The sequence below is a fragment of the Anolis carolinensis genome, chromosome 2 (genome assembly GCF_035594765.1).
Source record: "Anolis carolinensis isolate JA03-04 chromosome 2, rAnoCar3.1.pri, whole genome shotgun sequence".
Lineage (NCBI taxonomy): Eukaryota > Metazoa > Chordata > Lepidosauria > Squamata > Dactyloidae > Anolis > Anolis carolinensis.
In genome coordinates this window covers 81,257,311-81,280,928 of record NC_085842.1, presented here as the reverse complement: position 1 = coordinate 81,280,928, position 23,618 = coordinate 81,257,311, and the positions used below count along the sequence as shown (strand labels likewise).

At 41.5% G+C, this 23,618-nt stretch overlaps 1 protein-coding gene across 1 annotated transcript; it reads left to right on the top strand.

Moving 5' to 3' along the window:
• The first annotated feature begins 22,227 nt into the window (after positions 1–22,227).
• Positions 22,228–23,266, top strand: LOC103277931 (taste receptor type 2 member 10-like). The gene is made up of 2 exons (XM_062969362.1): positions 22,228–22,453; positions 22,829–23,266. Exons 1-2 carry the CDS (start codon positions 22,228–22,230, stop codon positions 23,125–23,127), a joined length of 525 nt encoding a protein of 174 aa, XP_062825432.1. The 3' UTR covers positions 23,128–23,266.
• The last annotated feature ends 352 nt before the right edge of the window (positions 23,267–23,618 follow it).

Below are 23,618 nucleotides of genomic sequence, written 5' to 3'. Positions count from 1 at the left end.
TCAACACACTACAAAGACACCCACCAATCCAAACAAAAACAAAAAAAACACTCACCACCACCACACACAAACCAAACATTTCTACAACAAACCCAACCTACACATCACTACCCATCATATACCACCACCCAACAACAACCTAAAAAACCAAAACAACACGTGCAAAACCACAAAGTACAACTGCCAAGACACACCAACCAATCAACACATACACTACATTCTACAATGCATGAGAACAAACAACAGCCATTCCTGACAAATATATATACAACACTGCAAACATACAAAGGGAAACAAAAAGATCCATAATAATAAGAACACAAAAAAACCCCAAGACTTTCAACATACCCCTAACACGCATCCTGCCTAACCCTTCAACCATGCAGAATGCAATCCAGCCACACCTTACAGATGACCACCAAACCAACACAAACTCACCCTCATCACTACAATGCAAAAAGACTCCAGCATCCCACAACACTAACAAACGTGCGCAATACACACCCACACAACTCTCCCCCCACAAATGACACACCAAAGCAATCACAACTTCCCATATGCACCACAGCCAAGGCACATACACACCTCCACACAAACACCATTATCACAACAACACACACAAAAAACTATCATGCCTCACAAACACTAAGCAAGCACAACACAAACCCACACAAATCATGCAAATGTGAGTATATCAATAGGTACTACTATGGCGGCAAGGTCATGGCGCTCTGTGCACTCATACCATATGACCTTGGAGCAACTCCCTCCAACTACTACTACTAATGTGAGTATAAAGAAGGGTGGAGGTGACGCCATAAATACAACCTAATGTAGACTGACCAACACCACCAGACTGAGCCACAGCAACGCATGGCCGGGCACAGCTAGTAATTTTATAAACAATATTTTACTCATATGATACATGAAACCAGATTTGTGTACATTGAACATTAGGAAGCAAAGGGTCACTATCTCAGCCATTTGTGGACAATTTTAGATTTTGGAATATTTCAGATTTTGGAATTCTGAATAAGGGATGCTCAACCTGTATATGAACCTCTGAAGATGCCAGCCACAGATGCAGGTGAAATGTTAGGAGAGAATGCCTGGAAAACTCACAGCAACCCAACCTGTATAGGGTTTTTCATGCATTTCATTCCTGTTGCACAATTTTCTCCTATTAAAAGTACACGTGTACAAAGTCCAAATGCTTCCTCTTTACATTATGAGCAGATGCATTTTCTTTGTAGTCAAAGCTAAATGTTTTTCCATCTCCCCTGTATGCATAGCATTATTCATGTTCAACGTAGCAACTGAGACACATAAATAATGTAAGTTATATTTTCAGGAATCTAATAGAAAGTCATATTATGAGACAAATGAGTCTATTGTTGTAAACATAGGGATGCAAATTGAATGTGGTTATAGTTACCACTATTGTGTATCTGTTCATGCCCCTTTCTGTAAACAACATTAAACAAAGTAGGTTAAACGAATAGCAGGACTGAAAGTGTCTGTATATATATATATTTAAATTACGCTCACTCAGAATGATCTAGATAATGAAGGTTTTTGACTTTCGTAAAAAGAAGAAACAAACTTGTTTGATTTTATGGGAACACAATGAGGTACTGAACAAGTAAAGTTGGCTTAAGTAACAACAGACAACCAGTGCGTGCAAGGGAAAATCTGGAGAGGATCAGTACTTGTGCTTGCACAGATCAAGCAGAGGCCAACAGGATAGGGTAGGAAACTGACCCCTGCAAAGCTGGGAGGATGGGTTGTGTTCCTCCTTGCTTCTGAATGGTCTTTTGTTCAAACAGCACTTATCTCCACTTTCTTGTCAATTTCTCCCAGAAAAGCAATATTAAGGCCATCCAGAAGGTAGCCTGAAAAAAAATTATATTCATGCAGCTCATAAAACCAAGCATCCCTTGTGATTTGCAGAATTCATAGATCTTCTATCTAACTTGAATCTGCATAATTGTTCAAGATAACTACTATGGAAATAAGTAATAGGAGAGCTGCATCCATTTGCATAGTTTGAATAGCTCACTATTTTAATTCCTGGTGTATTAAAAGTATACTACAGATCTGTCTGCATTTCTTGTCTCAGCTCAATAGCTTTGGTAAGGCAAGTGAAGTCCTCCGATATTGGAAAGTCTGAAAGATTGAGGGATATGTCCCCTCTTGACTCCATTGTTTTTTTGGTAACCGCAGTTGTCTTAACCATCAGTGGACTCATCTCCAATGGCTTTATTGTTACAACAATTACCATTAAATGGATCAAATTCAGGAGCCTTGCTTCTAGTGAACTGCTCTTTCTGACTTTGAGTCTTTCCAATTTTGGGGCCGGAGTGTTCCTGCTTCCATTTTATATTGATGATTCCACAATATTCAGCTTCAAGCAAAACATGGCACTAAAAATACTCTTCCCAGTTGCTGTATTTGCTGTCTTCTCCAGATTCTGGCTCACTGCTTGGCTCTGTGTCTTCTATTGCATCAAGATAGTGAACAGCACCCATTTCCTCTTCCTTTGGTGCAAACTCAGGATATCATGGCTAGTAACACATCTTATTACAGGATCTCTGGTCATATCCTTTTTTGCTTCTCTGGGGGCATTGGAAAAGGATTCTATACACCTCCAAAGCAACGTAACAACAATGTTCCCAACATTGAGCCAAGGAAAATCACTGAAAGCTAGTGACTTTCGTTTCCAATTATTCTTTTTAATTTTTGGTTCATGTTCTCCTCTTCTTATAGTTTTTCTTTGCTCTACCTTGGTTGTTGCCTCACTCTCTAGACATGTTTGTCGGATGACAGATAATAATAACTTTCAAAGAAGAGCTCATTTCAAGGCAACTGGGACAGTGCTCTCCTTGCTGTTGGTTTATCTTTCATTTTTCATGGCACAGATTTTGTCTATGGCTGCAAATGTAACGTGCACTGGAAGACAATTTATTTCATCAGTGATGATCGCATATGCTCCAGTCCAGGCTGCCATCCTGGTGCTGAGCAACCCCAAATTAAAGCAGGCATTAACTGTGATGGTTCAAAGAGCAAAGCCTTAATTTGTGAGATTCAGAGTTGAGGCTTGTTTTTTTTTTGTTTTCTAATTTAAAAATTAGGAAAGCACACACAAAAAAAGAGAAAGTAAAAACTAAAACATGATCAACAAATAGCATCACACTATAATGTGATAGGAGCCACCTGCGGTGAAGTGAGTTAAACCCTTGTGCCGGCAGGACTGATGACTTGAAGGTTCGGTTGCTGATCTGAAGCATGCTGGCTTGAATCCAATCCTGGGAGAGTGCAGATGAGCTCCCTCTATCAGCTCCAGCTCCAGCTCCATGTGGGGACATGAGAGAAGCCTCCCACAAGGATAGTAAAAACATCAAAACAGCTGGGCATCCCCTGAGCAACGTCCTTGCAAATGGACAATTCTCTCACATCAGAAGTTACTTGCAGTTTCTCAAGTCACTCTTGACATGAAAAAATTAATGTGATGCTATTTGTTGATAATGCTTTAGTTTTGGTGATAATGCTGGGCCCAGGCTGTGGCGCAGGCGGGAGAGCAAGCCAGCTGCAATTAACTGCAATGAATCACTCTGACCAGGAGGTCATGAGTTCGAGGCCCGCTCGGAGCCTATGTTTGTTTGTCTTTGTTCTATGTTAAAAGGCATTGAATGTTTGCCTATATGTGTAATGTGATCCGCCCTGAGTCCCCTTCGGGGTGAGAAGGGCGGAATATAAATGCTGTAAATAAATAAATAAATAAATGCTTTATTTATTTTTTAATCTCTGGATGCCTATCAGCCTTAGAGCTATAATAAGTCTCAGTGACTTAGTAAAATATATATTGAGACACAGATGCCATAAAGAAATCATCTAGGTGGCCATAAACTACCATAGCTTGCTCACATATTTATTCCTGACATGCCTGATTTTTTTTTAATGATGCTTCCCTAGGGATAAGGTGGGACCAGATGAAAACTGATTTACAAGGAAGAGAACAAAGCCTTTGACAACCAAACTCAAACTATATTTTCCTCAAGCATTTTGATGACCACCCTCAACAGCATGGTGGGGCTGAGCTGAATGATGTATGAGCAACAGCTTTTAATCGGTTTGGTACATCATGGAAATAGTCATGCTAGCTGGGATTACTCCCTACTAGACCAGCTGTTCTCACAGATAGAAAAACACGTACTGGCGCAAATTGTAAAAAAAAAAAAAAAAAAAAAGCACTCATATACTGGTAAGAATCTGATTTTAGTGGAGATTGTGGAGTGGACAAATCCACCAACTATATCTTCCATCCACTGGATGTTCAACATGTTATTTAAATCAAAGCATTAGGGCAAATTGCAGGGGGGGGGGGGAAACACAACCCAATTTCGACTGTAGTGGTATATCTCTCTGAACATGAACATTTTTCAAGTGGCATAAACTGATTTTCTGCACCTTAAATATAGTAGAATGTTTGACTATATTTCACAATCATTTGAGACTGAAAAATATAGTGTGTCTATTAATGTCAGGAAACAATGTATCTGCAGAAAGCCAAATTGTGCTGGAGGAAAACTAGTAACTGTGGGGTTTGAACTAAGACATTATGGTATACACTGCTTTCAATTTATTATTTTTCCAGCGCTTTATTTCCAGCCCGGCCCTATTGCTCTGCATTTTGCACAAGCCTTGTCCTTCCCTCTTAAATCTAAATATGCTAATTTTTCCAGTTACTGGTTGTGATGTTGATTGATGTATTTCTATGATGTTTTTACTTTCTGGTTTTAATTATATTGTTTATTTGTTATATGTTTTTAATTATATAACTTTGAATTCCTTGTGTATGCTGAATTTGGGCAAGCAAAATGTGTGGCCATCAATAAAATGTCAGTGTGGTATTGTGATGGATTGCAGAACCTCTCTGGCAATATTGAGTCACACACAAGAATGTCTTGGATTTAACTTTTAATGCCTGGTTACTACATCACAGGAAGGAAATTGTGAATAAAGAATACACGGGAGAAACTCTGATTTTTACTACCCCCTGGAACACCACCCCCTTCAGTTCATGAGAGTTCATTTTTTCCCAACCTCTTAGTTTGAACCAGTTCTCATTATCAGTCTCTTCTCAGACTAGGCTTTGATGATCAATTGGGAGGGGTGGGAGGAGGGGAGAATGTAAACAAATATGAATATTGTATAGATATTAGGAAGTATCATATTGGTTAATGCATATATGCATGCATATAGATTTGTTTCATTGGTTTTATGAATATGTAAATTGAAAATAAAATGTATTAATATAAGTGTTTTCCTATGCTGGCCTCCAAGTGTTTACATTCCTTTCTCTGGCATAATAATAATAATAATAATAATAATAATAATAATAATAACAACAACAACAACAACTTTATTTTTATACCCCGCCTCTATCTCCCCAAAGGGGACTCAGGGCGGCTTACATGGGGCCAAGCCCGAATAAAAACAATAGCAATATAAAACACAACAATAGACAAAAGACATGCACAATTATAAAAATTTAAACATTAGCCAATAAAAACAAATGATAAGAACTAATAAAACAGATTAAATTGGAGAGGTTGTAAAAGTAGACTGGGTAAGGTGCACCATATAAATATTGTAAACACGAGGTGACTGATAAAGTGCTACAAATTCTTGGAAGTGCAAATTGGGATGGGAATAGACCCTGTGTCTAATCATGGCATGGAGATGGTCTGGAGTTCCATTAAACACCAGGATGATCCATGACATACTTCCCCTCCTAAAAACAAACAAACAAACACACAAACCAGAGAAAAGAAGAGAGAGGAGGGGGCAAAAACAAACAGCACAAAGACACACTGCAACCCTCAGTCGAAAAACAATAAGTAAAACAACCCCCCTCCCAACCAGACAACTAATGTTGTTTCAAAGGATACAACAGATGGAATTTCTTGACCAGCTATGGTATCTGAGGATCTGTCCAGCACACCAAATGTTGTAATTCTTCATGATGGTGCCAAAAATCTAAAATATCTTTTAGTTCAAAATGTTGCTCAACATAAATTAAAATGGAATCTAGAATCTAGACCCTAGGGTGCCATCTTGATTGAAAACAAGCAATGTGTTGTCGAAGGGCAGTATGGCCATGTTCCAGAAGTATTCTCTATTTACGTTTCACCCACGTCTATGGCAGGCACCCTCTGAGGTTGTGAGGATGCCTGCCATAGATGTGGGTGAAACGTCAGGAGAGAATACGTCTGGAACATGGCCATACTGTCTGGAAAACACACAACAACCCTGGCTTGAGCAAATTGTAATGAAAGACAGGGTGCACCCACTTCAAGTTTTGTGGTAGCTGGAGTTGAACAGTCACTGGGTTAATTACCTTTGAAATAAGATATGGTCCCACAAACTTCGGAGCTTGCTTCTCGGAAGGCTGGACCCCTTTCAAAAACTTGGTTGAAAGGTAAACTTGTTCTCCCACCTTGATATCCCACTTTTGTTCGGCAAACCATTTGTAATCCATCCTTGTATTGTGTAAAGAGTATTGACTCATTGGCCAAGTGCTAGCTATCTTAACACTTCACTGCAAGAGGTTGGTTTTCTCAGTTAGGTTGGTTGGCAGCTCAGGGAATGGAATAAAATTTACCATCCTGAAAGAGGTCACACCCGTGCTTGGGTGTACCACATTGTACACATTGTACACCCCCCTGGGGAGAAGAGCGGTATATAAAATAAATAAATAAATAAATTATTGTAGGCAGTTTCTGCAAAAAGGAGAAAATCTACGCAGTCAACTTGTTAGTATCTCAAATAACATCTCAAAAACTGTTCAAGAGTCTTTTGGACCTGCTGTGCCGCCCCATCTGTCATAAGATGGAAAGCAGAGCTTAGACCTTAACCAACAGGTTAAGGAAAACTTTCCAATATTTAGCTGTAAATTGCAGGCTCTCATCAGATATTAAGTGCTCCAGGCAATCTATGGAGCCTATAAATATGTTGAATAACAGCTTAGACAATTGCAGTGTTGGGGAGCAGACTTAATGGGACATAATTGGCCCGTTTTGAAAACAAGTCAACAACAGTACAGATTATTGTATTCCACAACCAAATCTATGGCGATTTGTTTCCATGGGCTACTGGGATCAGCCACAGATTGTAATAGTCCCACAGATTATTTCAACTTTTGCTTAGCCCTGGCACAGGTGGAACACTCCTGTAAATAGTCCTTTATATAGACAAAATGTCCAGCCAGTGGATGATCATGCACTCTCTGTAAAACCTTCAGTGTCTTGGGAACATAATTCAACCCGGGGAGAGTGCGGATGAGCTCCCTCTATCAGCTCTAGCTCCATGCAGAAACATGAAAGAAGCCTCCCACAAGGATGGTTAAAACATCAAAAACATCTGGGCATCCCCTGGGCAACATCCTTGCAGATGGCCAATTCTCTCACACCAGAAGCGACTTGCAGTTTCTCAAGTCGCTCCTGCATGAAAAAAAAAATTACCATGGCAGTACCAAAAATCATATTTCTTTTCTGCATTCAGTAAAATCTTTTGCAACCAGGGGTCCCTGTTGCACTCTGTCTGGAATTCATGTGGGAACCCCTTTATTATCTAAGTTTACCAATAGGGCCCTACTTCCCAGGGCTGATTATCACGTTGAGGTATGTATGATAGGGCATCGGCCATGAAATTATTCTTTCCCAAGAAATAGGGCAGTGTGAACTGAAAACTGTGAAAGAAGTGAGCCCATTTTAGCTGTTTGGCACTCAGTCATCCCTAGAGCTTGTAAATTTTTATAATTTGTCCAAACCTTGAAACGGTGCTTAGCCTCTTCTAAAATATGCTGCCACGTCATGAGAGACTGCAAAGGCCTCTTTCTACCAAATGTGCCACCTCCTTTCAGAGTCAGAGAATTTCAGACAAATAGGCACACAAAGCTAACTTCCCTTCAGGAGTTCTTTCAATAGAATCATAGAATCGTAGAGTTGGAAGAGACCTCATGGGCCATCCAGTCCAACCCCCTGCAAGAAGCAGGAAAAACTCATTCAGGCCATTCAGCCTCTGCCTAAAAGCCTCCAAAGAAGGAGCCTCCACCACAGTCCAGGGCAGAGAGTTCCACTGCCAAACAGCTCTCACAGTGAGGAAGTTCTTCCTGATGTTCAGGTGGAATCTCCTTTCCTGTAGTTTGAAGCCATTGTTCCACGTCCTAGTCTGCAGGGCTCCTCCTGGTCCTCGCAAGGCTGAACAGGGAATAGGGTTACAGCCTGTGTTGGATGGGGTCACACTCCCCCTGCAGACACAGGTTTGCAGTCTGGGTGTTCTCCTGGACTCAGCCCCAGGTCTCGGCAGTGGCCAGGGGAGCTTTCGTTCAACTAAGACTTGTGTGCCAGCTGCGCCCATACCTTGGGAGGTCTGACTTGGCCACGGTGGTCCATGCTCTGGTTACATCCCGTTTTGATTACTGCAACACGCTCTACGTGGGGCTGCCTTTGAAGACGGCTCGGAAGCTCCAACTAGTACAACGGGTGGCAGCCAGACTAATAACAGGAGCGGCTTACAGGGAGCGTACTACTCCCATGTTGAGTCAGCTCCACTGGCTGCCGATATGCTACCGAGCCCAATTCAAAGTGCTGGTTTTGACCTACAAAGCCCTAAATGGTTCTGGCCCATCTTACCTGTCGAAACGTATCTCCCCCTATGAGCCTTCTAGAACTCTTAGATCATTGGGGGAGGCCCTACTCTCGGTCCCACCCGCCTCGCAGGTAAGGCTGGTGGGAACAAGGGACAGGGCTTTCTCGGTGGTGGCTCCTCGGCTGTGGAACACCCTCCCCAGCAACATACGGCAGATACCAACTCTCATAGGCTTCAGGAAAGCCTTAAAGACATGGTTGTGCACACAAGCTTTTAATGAATGAGAACATGGACTTTACATGACCTGTACAAAGATTTATTGAGGATTCTGGATGAATGGATTCTAATCTTGGACATGCTTAAAATTTATATAATGTGATTTTATTTTGCAATGGTATCTGTTTTATATTAATTGTTGTTTTGTAGATTGTTTTATATGAATTGTTGTTTTTACATTGTTTTTAGGCATTGAATTTTTCCTATTTATTGATTATAGGTTCATTAACATGACTCCAAAGAGATTTAAAAAGGACATCACAGACCTGGGACCTGAAATGTCCATTTTAGCTCAGTATAATTTCCACTGATTGAAAGCCACCTTTATAGGCAGGTTTGAGAGAATCAAGCAAGCAGGAGATATGCTCTCTCCCACAACCATTGCCTGTGTGGTAGCTGCAGTTGTCTTTGCCTTCATTGGATCCCCCCCCCCCAGCATGAAATTCCCTGTTGTGTAGCTGAAGGGACCCTTCACTCCTGTTAGGGAGCCAAATACCTCCTTGAAGTGAAGTGGTCTTCCCAGGAACAAAAACACGCAAACACAAAGCTATTCTTTCCAACCAGAAGGCTTTTCTTGCTTAAGTCGCAGTAATGATACAAACAGTACAAATACTAACACAGTACTTACAGTATGTACAAACTATCTTCTGTCTTCATCCACCAACGTCCAACCCTCATCAACTCAACACAGGGTTACAATAACTGTTAGGACCATGGGTAAGGAGGGGGAGGGGGAGGGGGTTTACCTCCTAGTAGCTGAATAATAATAATAATAATAATAATAATAATAATAATAATAATAATAATAATAGTGCGGTTTTCTGGCATTGTATATTTTTGCCGCTTCTGTGACTGTTCATTTGGGTTTTGATGATTCCGTAGCCCACTTGTCGATGGATGTCCAGAATCAGCAGCGTCCACCGCGGTCCTTTTTATCCTGGGCGACGACCGAGCCAGTATAGACTTCGTTTTGGTTTGATTCTCCATAATGCTAATGGGTTAGATGCTCTTGGTTGTGCTCCTCAGCTGAGGCCTCTCTGGCTTGGTTGGACCTGCCGGTAGTTACACTACCGCCAGCACAGCCCTCAGTCATCATTGGAGCAGCTAAGCCCCCCCACCACGTCAAGGTGGCACCTCCGGGGGGTGATGATCAGCTGATGACCCAAAATGCAGACTGTGCAAGGAAACCGACGAAACCATTGATCATATCCTCAGCTGCTGTAAGAAAATCGCACAGACAGACTACAAACAGAGGCACAACTATGTGGCCCAAATGATTCATTGGAACTTATGCCTCAAGTACCACCTCCCAGCAGCAAAGAACTGGTGGGATCACAAACCTGCAAAAGTATTGGAAAATGAACATGCAAAGATACTGTGGGACTTCCGAATCCAGACTGACAAAGTTCCGGAACACAACACACCAGACATCACAGTTGTGGAAAAGAACAAGGTTTGGATCATTGATGTTGCCATCCCAGGTGACAGTCGCATAGATGAAAAACAACAGGAAAAACTCAGCCGCTATCAGGACCTCAAGATTGAACTTCAAAGACTCTGGCAGAAACCAGTACAGGTGGTCCCGGTGGTGATGGGCACACTGGGTGCTGTGCCAAAAGATCTCAGCCGGCATTTGGAAACAATAGACATTGACAAAATCACCATCTGCCAACTGCAAAAGGCCACCCTACTGGGATCTGCACACATCATCAGAAAATACATCACACAGTCCTAGACACTTGGGAAGTGTTCGACTTGTGGTTTTGCGAAACGAAATCCAGCATATCTATCTTGTTTGCTGTGCCATACAACGTCGTTGTGTTGATAATAATAATAATAATAATAATAATAATAATAATAATAATACTCATCATCATCATCATCATCAACTTTATTTGTATCCTGCCCAATCTTCCTAAAGGGACTCAGGATGGTTTCCAACATGTAAGGCAAACATTCAACTGCCGGAAAGAAAACAGTACAGACAATAAATCGAAATAGACACATTCAACAATATAACAGAAACAAATTAACTTAACAACCAAAATATTATCTTAAAATACTAAAAACCTGTTAAAAGACACTAAAAGTAAAAATAAAATATTAAAAATACATTTCATTGCAGCTCCATCAACAATCATCAAAGATTCAACAAATCAATCACCAGGATTACAAGAAGAACTTGGCCAACTATAAAAGGGCTGCGCCAGGGATAGTGCAACAACGTATCATAGAGCTGGGAAAGTGGATGAAGTGCAAGTCAGAGTGCTATCTGGTTACTTAGGGACTGGGCCTAGAGACTAATCATTCCTGAAGATTTGCTAGAACATCCAGGTTTTCAGGTCCCTACGAAAGGAGGACAGTGTGGGAGCTTGCCTAATTTCTCTGGGGAGGGTGTTCCAGAGACGGGGGGCCACCACAGAGAAAGCTCTCTCTCCTTCATTACCACCATCTGTTCTTGTGATGGTGGTGGAAGTGAGAAGAGAGCCTCCCCAGCATATCATAGAGCACACACCAGGTCATAGGGGGAGATGCAATCTCGAAGATAGGTAGGGCCTGAACTGTTTAGGGCTTTGTATTTATTTATTTATTTATTTATTTATTTATTTATTTATTTATTTATTTATTTATTTACAGCACTTTTACCCCACCTTTCTCACCCGCGGGGACTCAAGGTGACTTACAATAAATAGGCAAAAATTCAGTACCTGCAAACAATACACTAAACAACCGTTCATATAAAAACAACATAACATTACAGAATAAAAACACATTATACAAAATTTAAAACGTATCCAAGTTAAAATCCATTCATCCAAAATCCTCATACGTAAATTTTAGTCCAGACCATGTGAAATCAATGTTCTCATTCGTTAAATGCTTGCGTGCACAATGTCTTTAAGGCTTTTCTGAAGCCCAGGAGAGTTGGAATCTGCTGAATGTTGCTGTGGAGGGCATTCCACAGCTGAGGAGCCACCACTGAGAAGGCCCTGTCCCTTGTTCCCACCAGCCTTACCTGCTGGTGGGATCGAGAGCAGGGCCTCCCCAGATGATCTAAGAGTTCTAGAAGGCTCATAGGGGGAGATATGTTCAGACAGGTAAGATGGGCCAGAACCGTTTAGGGCTTTGTAGGTCAAGACCAGCACTTTGAATTGGGCTCAGTAGCATATCGGCAGCCAGTGGAGCTGGCTTAACAAGGGAGTAGTGCGCTCCCTGTATGCCACTCCAGTTATTAATCTGGCTGCCGCCCGTTGTACTAATTGGAGCTTTGGGCCATCTTCAAAGGTAGCCCCATGTAGAGCGCGTTTGTAGGTCAAAACCTGCACCTTGAATTGGGACCGGAAACTTATTGGCAGCCAGTGGAGCTGCTTTAATAGGGGCGTCGTACATTCCCTATAATTAGCTCCAGTTAGAAGCCTAGCTGCCGACCTTTGTACCAGTTGCAGTTTCTGCAACTTCAAAGGCAGCCCCATGTAGAGTGTATTGAAATAATCCAATCTGGATGTCACCAAGGCATGGACCACCATGGCCAAGTCTGGCTTCTTGAGGTACAGTCGCAGCTGGTGCACAAGCTTTAACTGTGCTAAGGCCCTCCCCACCACTGCCAACACTTGGGCATCAAGCATCAACACTGAATTCAGGATGATCCCCAAACTGCAGACCTGTGTCCTCAGGGGGAGTGTAACCCCGTCAAGCACAGGCTGCCACCCAATACCCTGATCAGCTTCACAACTGACTAGGAGGACCTCTGTCTTGTCTGGATTAAGCTTCAACTTGTTAGCCCTCATCTAATCCATCACAGCTGCAAGGCACTGGTTCAGGATTTGGGAGGCTTCCCTGGCGCTTTCTGGTGGAAAGGAGTAGTAGAGTTGGGCACCATCTGCATACAGCTGGCTCTGAACTCCAAAACTCCAGATGATTTCAACCAGCAGTTTCATGTGGATGTTAAAAAGCATGGGAGATAGAATGGAACCTTGGGGACCACAGGTCAATGGCCAGGAGTCCGAGGAGGCCCCCAGCTTCACCAACTGGGTGCAATCCTCCAGGAAGGAGTGGAGCCACCACAAAGCAGTGCCCCTAAGATCCATTCCAGAGAGCCATCCTAGACAGATACCGTGGTCGATAGTATTGAAAGCCACTGAGATGTTCAAGAGAACCAACAAGGACACACTCCCCCTGTCTAGTTCTCCATGGAGGTCATCTACTAAGGTGACTAAAGCCATCTCTGTACCATGGCCAGGCCTAAAACCAGACTGCGATGGATCCAGATAATCAGGATCTTCCAAGAATCCCTGAAGCTGAGAGGCCACCACTCGCTCTAGAACTTTGCCCAAAAAAGGAAGATTAGAAATTGGCCAGTAATTATTCAATACCGAGGAATCTAGGGACTCCTTCTTCAAAATAGGTCTCACTATTGCTCTTTTCAGGCTTGATGGTATTTGTCCCTGTTCCAGAGAGGCATTTATAACTCTCATAAACCACTCAGTTAATCCCCCACTGGCAAGTTTGATAAGCCACGAAAGGCAAGTATCCAGAATACAAGTGGTTGCTCTCACCGCTCCAAGGACCTTGTACATGTTATCAAGCTGAACAAGTTGAAACAAATCCATCAAAAATGGACAGACAGGTGCCTCAATCACATTTTTTGGTACTGCTCTAAAACTGGCATCTAAATCAGAACGAATCTGAGCAACTTTATCTGCAAAATGATGTGGGAACTCGCCACATCGAGTTGTCAAGTAGTCAGGGGTCTCCTCCCCCTCATGAGGATGAAGGAGTTCCCTGACCATCTGAAACAACTCTGCCAGTCTATTAGTTGCAGACACAATGCGAACAGTCGAGAAAACCTTTCTGGCTGCCCCCATTGCCGCGGAGTAGGCTTTAAGTGAAGCTCTAGCCCATGCGCAGTCGGATAGCTTCTGAGTTTTTCACCAGTGGCACTCTAGCCTCCGTCTTGTCTGCTTCATCACTGCCAGCTCCCCAGTAAACCAAGGAGTTGAGCTGACTTTAAGAGTGGAGAGGGGGAGTTCAGAGGTGACTGTGTCCACTAAAGAAGAGACTATGGAGGAGGAACAGTTGAACTTGCTTGAGAACAATACTGCTATGCAGGAGCAGATCTCTGAAGGGGAAAGTTAGTTGTAGTAGAATGATCTTCAGGAGTTGACGCGCTTTGCCTGGTTGCAGATGAAAGTAGACTCGATACAGATGCACCGGTTAAAGAGATTGGCTCAACTGAAGGAAGACCAGCTGTTGAGCAGTTAGAGAGGCAGCATAAAAAGGATGCTGAGAACAGGGCTTTGCTAAAAGCAATTGTTATACTAGATGCTGTCAGTCAGTCGGATTCGTGGATCTGCATTATGTTACGTGGCGCTTTGGTGAACTGTGTTTTGACTTTGGACTGAATACTTGGACAACATGTGTTGCCTGTTCCTGTGCTTGGACCATTGTTCATGTATGACCTTGGACTGTTTTGGATGTGCTGGTGAGTTGCCTGTATAAAACTCGGGATTGGTCTCAGGATTCCTGGTTGCTGTAAGGATTAAAGAAACTATTTCTGTGTCCACCTGACTACGCTGTTGAATCATTGACTCAGCACCTTGACAATAACCTATATACAACAGTCTCAGCACTCAGCTACCACACCCCAGTTACAGTTAACCTGTGATTAATTTTGAGACATTGATTCTGTTCACTCTTAAAGAAATGCTGAGTAATTTACACATTCTGACATTTATAGCTGCAGTAATTCTCAGGGGATGGACCAAAACCAGGAGCCTCGCTTCCAATGAACAACTTCTTCTGAGCTTTGCTGCATCCAATTTCTGGGCCACAGCATTACTGATTCCATTTTACATCAATGCCACCTTAAGGGATAACAGCATCAGTAACCTCTTCCTGTGCCAGGACTCTACCTTGCTACTTTTGCCATAATGTCCAGATTTTGGTTCACTGCCTGGTTATGCTTCTTCTATTCCATCAAGATAGTAACAGCACCCATTCTCTCTTCCTCTGGTGCAAACAGAAGATACTGTGGCTAGTACCCTGGTTACTGGCAGGATCTCTGTTCTGCTTCTTCCTTTTTTCTGTTTTTGCATTACAGATTAGTTTTAGACAAGTCCAAAGCAACATAACAGTGAATGTTACAAACACAAGTGAAGAGAAGACACTGAAGCATACAGTCCATACGTTTGAAACCTTCTTTTTAGCTGATGGTTCTGGATGACCTCTTCTTGTGGTTCTATTTTGTTTAATCCTAGTTGTTGCCTCATTTTGCAGGCATGTCTGCCAGATTACAGGTAAAGATTCCCATGGTAGGAATCTCTAAACTGAAGCTCACATCAAAGCAGCCTGGACAGTAGGCTTGTGCATTTCATCTGAATCTCGATCTGTTTCTGCTGGCCAGTAGATCCCCCATATCAGTTACTGCGTGCCTCCTTAAAACAGGCGTGCAGCTGGATGGTAGTTTTTGGACTGCAGCCGAAAAATACGGCTAGATCTGGCCCATTGATGGCAATGGGGAACTTACGAGGCTCCCCTTTTCTTTCCTGGGACCCTTTATTTTTTCCCTTCAAGGGAGCTTGGGTTTCAGCAACAGAGTTAAGGAAGCACCCTTCTGGGTACCCTTTCCTTTTTTCCTTTCAAGGGAGCCTGGGTTTCAGCAACAGGGTTAAAGAAGCAGATGCCTAATTTCCCTTCCAGTTCAGAGGTTCTGCATTAGCTAGATATCCTTTAAATATGAAGCACATGATGGGAGATGACATCATAAAGAATAGACTCAGTTTGACCCCCAGAAGCTCACCCACTTGAAAGTGGACAGTCACCAAGAGTTCATGTATTGCTGTGAGTTTCCCAGGCTGTATGGCCATGTTCCAGAAGCATTCTCTCCTGATGTTTCACCCACATCTATGGCAGGCATCTTCAGAGGTTGTGAATTCACAACCTCTGGGGATGTCTGCCATAGATGTGGGAGAAAGGTCAGGAGATAATGCTTCTGGAACATGCCCATACAGCCTGAAAAACTCACAGCAATCCAGTGATTCTGGCCATGAAAGCCTTCGACAACACATTGAATCTGTGCAGTTTGGGACTTAAGTTTATTAGAAAAATGAAAAGAAATAACTAAAAATAACTTTAAAAGGCAGTCAGACCTCATTTAGCACTGTCCCTATCAAAAGAAATTTCTGTTTTATGCCCATCCAGTTCCATTTCCCTCTTTCTATTTTGTGTCATTGGAATAGTTTTTAGCAGGGTCAGTATTTGGAGGATGGTGAAGGAAGGTTAGAGAAACAGTGTTGGGTTGCAGTGCCATGTCTGCTGTTAGCATTCAGCTTTCATCAGTCCCCTATAGACATGTGTCCCTTTCTACAGCTGTGGAGGTATCCCACCAGCCGCCTCCAGAATGCCTTACCGTACATGTGTGAACAATACAGAGAAAAGGGAGAATACATAATTCTACCCAACTATGACCAACATGTTGAGAAAGCAGAGTGCCGTAGAACTGGCCACTAAAATGGAAATGGTGGCTAGTAAAAGAAAAAGTAATCCTTGAATGCATTTTGGAAGAAGCAGTTCCTGTGGTCTCTAGAAAATTTATTTTTTGCCGTTTATTTTTACAAGGTTTTCTTAACCTGGTTTGTTCTTTTAACATATTCATTTTCTTTGTTTTTTTTTAAAGGTTTGCATCTTATTCAATCTCTCTTTTTTGTGGTTATCCCTATTTCTACCATGTTCATTTTTCTTTATCTAATGAGATAATCACACTTCACTATTAAAATGTTATTTCACTTGAACTGGTATTGCAGCTTTTTGTGGAATCCTGGGATTTACAGTTTAGATAGGGAGTTTTTCATATTTAGAACTATTTTTTTCAGAACTGTACATAATTTCAATAATTGTGGTATACAATCTGACTTTTTAGAAGAATCCAAAATACTTGCCAGTTCCTCTGAAAACATGCATGTGTACCACAAGTTAATGATAGACCACTGTATGAACATTTGGAAACTCACTGCTGTGTAATTTAGACCCCAACAGAACATGAAGAAGAACTAAGTAAGACTAAAGCGTTATATTCATACTAAACATTTTATAGAAAAGAACAGAAAAACCCTCCACACAACTGAAGTTGACTTTAAAAAACAAAACAAAACAAAACTATATAACTAGGACAGTGGTACTCAATCTGTGGGTCTCCAGATGTTTTGGCCATCAACTCCCAAAATTCTTAACAGCTGGTAACCTGGCTGGGATTTCTGCAAGTTGTAGGTCAAAACATCTGGGGACTCATAGGCTGAAAATCAGTGCACTAGGACAAGACATTCTGGCCCTACTGTGGCTTAATTAATCCATTAAATAGCTGTCTTGGAGTACATTTATTAAGCCACCACAAGCAGTAAGTCTAAATATTCTATTTTCAAATGTATAAGTTTCATCCTGATCTTTATCTTCTTTAGGGAAAATGATAAAAGAAAAACCATTCACAAATCCTGAATTCCATAAACGAAGCTTCACTGAACACAGTGGGATTTACTTCTGAACAAACAAATGTAAGGTTTTACTCCACAGGCTTCTCTGTATGGCCATTCTTTTCTCATTAAGTTTGCATTTGTTCCAAAGATTCCAAACGTTTCTCCATGACATAGTGTGTAGATGGATTTTTGTAATGCTCAAAAATCTTTCTCTTCTCTCAGTCCTGTATGAAGAATCTTACTACATCATCACAAGGGACGATTTGCCTGTCATACGCTGCTTTCCCTCCATTTTGGAAGAAAAGGGAGAGGAAGCAGTGCACGCTATCACGATGGCAATACGGGAGCTTTCTTGTGTTGCCTTCCTAGCAATGGGGGAAGCCGGATCGTGACTCTTCCCCTCGTGGAATGAAGGGCAAGATAAGGCGGACTATAGAGGCCGTGGAGCGATGGGCTCTCTCCCCCTCCCCAGTAGGGAGCCCAAGGATTCACCCCGATTTGGGGTGAACCCATGGGCCTTTGTGATTAGGTCCTTATTTTCATCCAAGAAGTAACCAAGGCATAGAGGTACTGCAAGTATGACCTTTTATAAGAATTAAATACATTTTCCTTAAACTTCCTGAACCATCACCTGCAACAATAGGAATGCAAATCAAGGATAGGTACAGTTTCCAGCAGGCTGTATCGGGGATAGCTATTTGCACTTCACTTTCTACAGATATCAGTAAACAAATCTGTGTTTCCATTTAACACTCAAAACAATCCCAATATAAGCAAATATAAGTTAAGATCACAATCCTTTACATGCTATTATATAGATTTGTCATATCTGTGACTCTGGAATTTGAGCATCTAATTTGCATTTTATGTAAATTATTATGATCAAGAATATTAATTTGCATTTTTCTGCAATTCTGTTTCAGCTTTGATACTATTTTTGTACTAATTATTTTCAAAGATGACTAATATAAAGTTCTTAATCTGGAAATGAGAGTTCAGATTCCTTCTTACCTTGGGCCATAGACACCTTTATGAAATACATGCTTTCAGCCTTGTCACACAGGGCTGAAATCAGTGGCATGCACCTATGTAGCTCTGGTCACCCATGGAGCCAGATGGCTCTCATCAGATGATGGTTGTGCTGGCTTCGTGGGTGGAGGGCAGAACTGCCACCACAGCAACACAGGTTTCCCGTGATGCCATTTACATTAATGGGGGGAAGACACATGCTCCATGCATGCACCATGCTTTCCTCCATGGGATCAACAGCTGCAGGAGTCAGGCGACATTGGGCAAGTGGCAGCAGCTTCTCCACGCCCCACAGTGAAGTCTTCCAGTCCTTCTCCTCTCTTTGCAATACAACAGCAAGAAAGTCAAAATTTTCTTTTTCATTGCCTGAAGAATCATTAGAATTGAGTAGAAGAGTACTAGTAGAATTGAATAATGGATCTGGTGATGAAACAAGATTCCCTTTTCACCACGAGACTAGAAATACAGTCACATCCATAAACTTCATGAGTTTGCTGGATTTTTGAAAACCATTCCCATATCTCTCCTCTTTGAGCAGCTTGATAAATCATATAACATCCACTGCAACACAGTTGTGTTCGACCCTTTAACTACTATAATAGCAGTAGGATAACAGCTAAAATAATAAATACAAAAAAATAGAAGGTGACAACAAGGGAAAAAAACAGAGGCCTCATCAGCAAGGTCAGAAAAATCAAAAGGAAATTCAAACCGAGAGAGGGGATGCTGCATGACCAGCAGGGGACTACATTACATGACCAAGTAGAAAAATAACACTATGAGTAGACAACAAACATGATGAAAAGTGAGACAACTAAGCTGAAGGCATTTGTGAAGAATATTATTACTGTTTTAGTGTGTTTTATATTTATTAATGTGTTATTAATGTTTACCCATTGTCTTATACTTATTGTATTATTCATGTTGTAACCCGCCTGAGTCCCCTGGGAAAAGGAGGCGGATTATTTATTTATTTATTTATATTGGTAGTGTAAAGAGTGTTTACTCACAGATTTGTTTATTGTATAGTTAATAAAATGATTTTAAAGAAATTGACAATGGGAACAATACACTGAGAACTATATGAAAGTGATTAAAAAGTGACAGATTTATTCAAGAAAGAACCATTTAAACATGAGCTGTAATTTTAGAAAGTGAAGTAGAAGCTGCTTTCTCAGCACTTGGGAGAAATAAATCACCAAATACAGCTGGCACACCAAAACAGCTGTTTTAAGCTACAGAGATAGAATCTATGCTAATTAAAACTAAAACTAAAACCTGTCAATAAATATGGAAAACAAAAGAATGGGCCACTGGACTGCTAAAATGGCCAGTAAATGGATCCTAGGGCAAATCATGCTTCACCTCTTACTAGCAGCGAAGATAAATAAACCGAACCTATCCCACTTTGGCCATATCACGAGAAGACATGATTGACTAAAAACAATAATGCTTGGTAAGGTACAAAGCAGGAGGAAAAGAAGAAGTCCACATTTCAGAAGAATAGGAAGTCATGGTCCCGAGACCTGAGCTGGGATGCTAAAGGCCATATGATTTAGAGGCTCCACATAAATAGGGTCACCATATGTTGAAGTCACATTTTTTGTGTGTCAGGAGTGACTTGAGAAACTGCAAGTTGCTTCTGGTGTGAGAGAATTGGCCATCTGCAAGGATATTGCCCAGGGGATGCCCGGATGTTTTTGTTGTTTTACCATCTTTGTGGGAAGCTTTTCTCATGTCCCCATGAGGCTGGAGCTGACAGAAGGAGCTCATGCGCGTTCTCCCTGGGTTGGATTTGAACTGGTAACCTTCAGGTCAGCATCTCATCCTGCAAGTCAGAAGTCCTGCCGGCACAAGGGTTTAACCCACTGCGCCATTGGAGGTTAAGCTTAAATTTCACAACAAACAAAAAACATGGGGTGAAGGGACAGCTAAGTCACCTGCCAGGACTCTCTATAGAGTGAAAGAGGGAAGTGGATACACTGTAGTGGTCAGAGGGCTATGCTGGCTTTCTCTGAGATTTCAAAGGACTTCCCTGTGTTGCAGTAGGGACCAAAAGAGGCATTTAATCGATCAAGATCAATTTAGAGATATTGGGCACACCCATCCCACATCATTATAAAGTACTGCTCACAAAGAGTACTGCTTATGATTGTGGATAGTGTGGTTAATAATGATGATATTGTTTTAAATTTTTTAATGTAGAATCATAGAATAATAGAGTTGGAAGAGACCTCATGGGCCATCCAGTCCAACCCCCTGCCAAGAAGCAGGAAATTGCATTCAAAGCACCCCCGACAGATTGCCATTCAGCCTCTGCTTAAAAGCCTCCAAAGACTGAGCCTCCACCACAGTCCGGGGCAGAGAGTTCCACTGCCAAACAGCTCTCACAGTGAGGAAGTTCTTCCTAATGTTCAGGTGGAATCTCTTTTCCTGTAGTTTGAAGCCATTGTTCCTAGTCTCCAGGGCAGCAGAAAACAAGCTTACTCCCTTCTCCCTATGACTTCCCCTCACATATTTATACATGGCCTTCATCATGTCTCCTCTCAGCTTTCTCTTCTGCAGGCTAAACACACCCATCTCTTTAAGCCGCTCCTCATAGAGCTTGTTTTCCATACCCTTGATCATTTTAGTTGCTCTCCTCTGGACACATTCCAACTTGTAAACATCTCCCTATTTTATAATGCTATTTAATGTCTTCTATAATGCTATTTAAAATGTTAATTTAATTCTTCATTGTTTGAGGCGTTGCCTATGTGTGGAGCTGCCTTGAGTTCTCTCTGGGGTTGAGAGAAGCAGGGTAGAAATGTTTTTTTTTTAAATACAACATTTTAAGTATTGTCTTGCTTTTACAGACAAAATAATGTTTTCTCCCACCAGTGGAGTTATTTTGGAGTGGTACCAGGAATTTTTAAAGATCATGGGGGGAATTCAAGGGTCAGACCGGCTCACTCTCAAAGAATCCATTGCTGTTTCTAACTTTTTGGAGGACCAGAAAGGATGTCCTCAATATAAGGAGCAGAAAGGACATCCCCAAAAAGACATCCTTTCAAATATTTAAACATGGCTATCATGACCCCTCTTATCTTTCTCTTCTCCAAGGTAAACATATCCAGTTCCCTAAACCATTCCTCATGGGATTTGACTTTCAGACCTTTTTACCATTTTGGTCACCCTTTTTGTACACATTCCAGGTTCTCAATATACTTCTAGAATGGTGGTGGCCAGAACCAGACACAGTAGTGATACCCAGACATCATTATTCCACGTGAGATCTGACCAAAACAGGGTAGATTGCCACTATTCCTTCCCTTGAGCAAGATGCTATAATTCTATTGATACAGTCTAAAATTGCATTGACCTTTTTTTTTAGTATCTTGTTCAAAGCTAATAAAGGTTTAAAGTGGAATGTTAAAGGTTCAAACAAAAAGCCAAGGCGGGGTCAGTCAAGTGGTTTAGCCAAAAGTTAGGTCAACACTTTTCTCATACAAATCAACAAGACAGAAAAGCTGGACTGTCCTGCCAAGGCCTGCTCAAAAATTCCTCCTGTCATAAAAAAAGGAAGCAATAGGACAAGCTGTTTCGTGTAGTCTGCAACAAACAAAAGCACCCAGGAGATAGGCAACATGAAAAAGTCATTAATTTGCATACTTTGATTAATGGTTTGTTAACATAATTTCCAGTGCCTTAAAATGGGCAATGCAGGTCTGCTACTAGCATTTTCTACCCCTGCCCAGTAATCTTGGATGTATAAATAAAATCCTGCAGAACTCCCTGTGCAAAATCCAGAGGTTCAGGAGATATGGCTTCTCCCAACTATATTGCTTTTTTGGTCATTGAAGTTGTCTTGGTCATCAGCGGGCTCATCTTTAATGGCTTTATTGTTATGGTGATGATCACTCAATGGATTAAATACAGAAGACTAGCATCATGTGAACAGCTCATTCTAAGCCTGGGACTGTCCAATTTGTGGGTAACAATTGTCTTTGGTCTGTTCCACTCTGCTTTCTCACATGAATCTGAATTCAGTTCATTAAATTTCCAAATATGGTACTCCATTTTTTTCTTTTGTATTACATTCAGATATTGGCTCACTGCCTTGCTATGTTTCTTCTACTTCATTAAACTCGTGAACAGTTCCCATGCTTTCTTCCTTTGGTGCAAATTGAGGATATCATGGCTGATACCCCGGTCCCTTATGGGATCTTTGATCATCTCCTTGTTTGTTTTCATTGTGATAGTAAGTAATATGTATACACCTTCTCAAGAAAGCCCTGCAACCAATACTACAACAGTGACCCAGGGAAAGTCACTGAAAGACATTCTCACAAAATTTGATGTGCTCTTTTCAACTATTGGATCTGGTTGTCCTTTCCTTGTGGTGTTCCTATGCTCCATTTTAGTTGTTGTCTCACTCTGTGGGCACGTCTGTCAAATGAGAAGTAAAGAATCCCATCTCAGGAGTTTTCAGGCAAAAGCTCATATCCAGGCAACCTGGACAGTGATCTCTCTGCTATTACTTTTTCTTTCATTTTTTGTGGCACAGACTTTGTCTATGACTGTAGATATAGGATATAATGGAAAATTATTTATTTTCACAGTGATGTCAATATACTCTCCAGCTCAGGCTGTCATTCTGGTGTTGAACAACCCAAAATTAAAGCAGGCCTTAGCCGTGATGGTTCAAAGAACACAGTCTTAATATGTGAGGACCAAAGTTGATACAATGGTTTCTCTTCCTTTGTGATCTGTTTTATATGATTCGCAACAAGATTAGTACACAGTAAACAAGATCACTATGCTGACTGTTGTATTGAATCACATACTGGACATTTCCTAAGTATCTAGGACTATGTGATGTATCAGCAAATAATGCATGCAGATCCGAGGTTTTGTAGCTGAGAGATGGTAATTTTGTCAGTGCCGATTGTTTTCAAGTGCTGGCCAAGGTCTTTAGGCACTGCACCCAGTCTGCTGATCACCACTGGGTCCACCTTTACTGATTTGTGACAGAGTCTTTGAAGTTTGATCTTTAAATCTTTGTATTGTGTCAGTTTTCCAGTTGCTTTTTGTAAATTCTGCTGTCGCATGGGATTGCAAAATCGATGAATCATACCTTGTTTTTTCCACAATCGTGAGGTCAGGAGTATTGTGCTCCAAAACTCAGTCAGTCTGAATTCGGAAGTCCCAGAG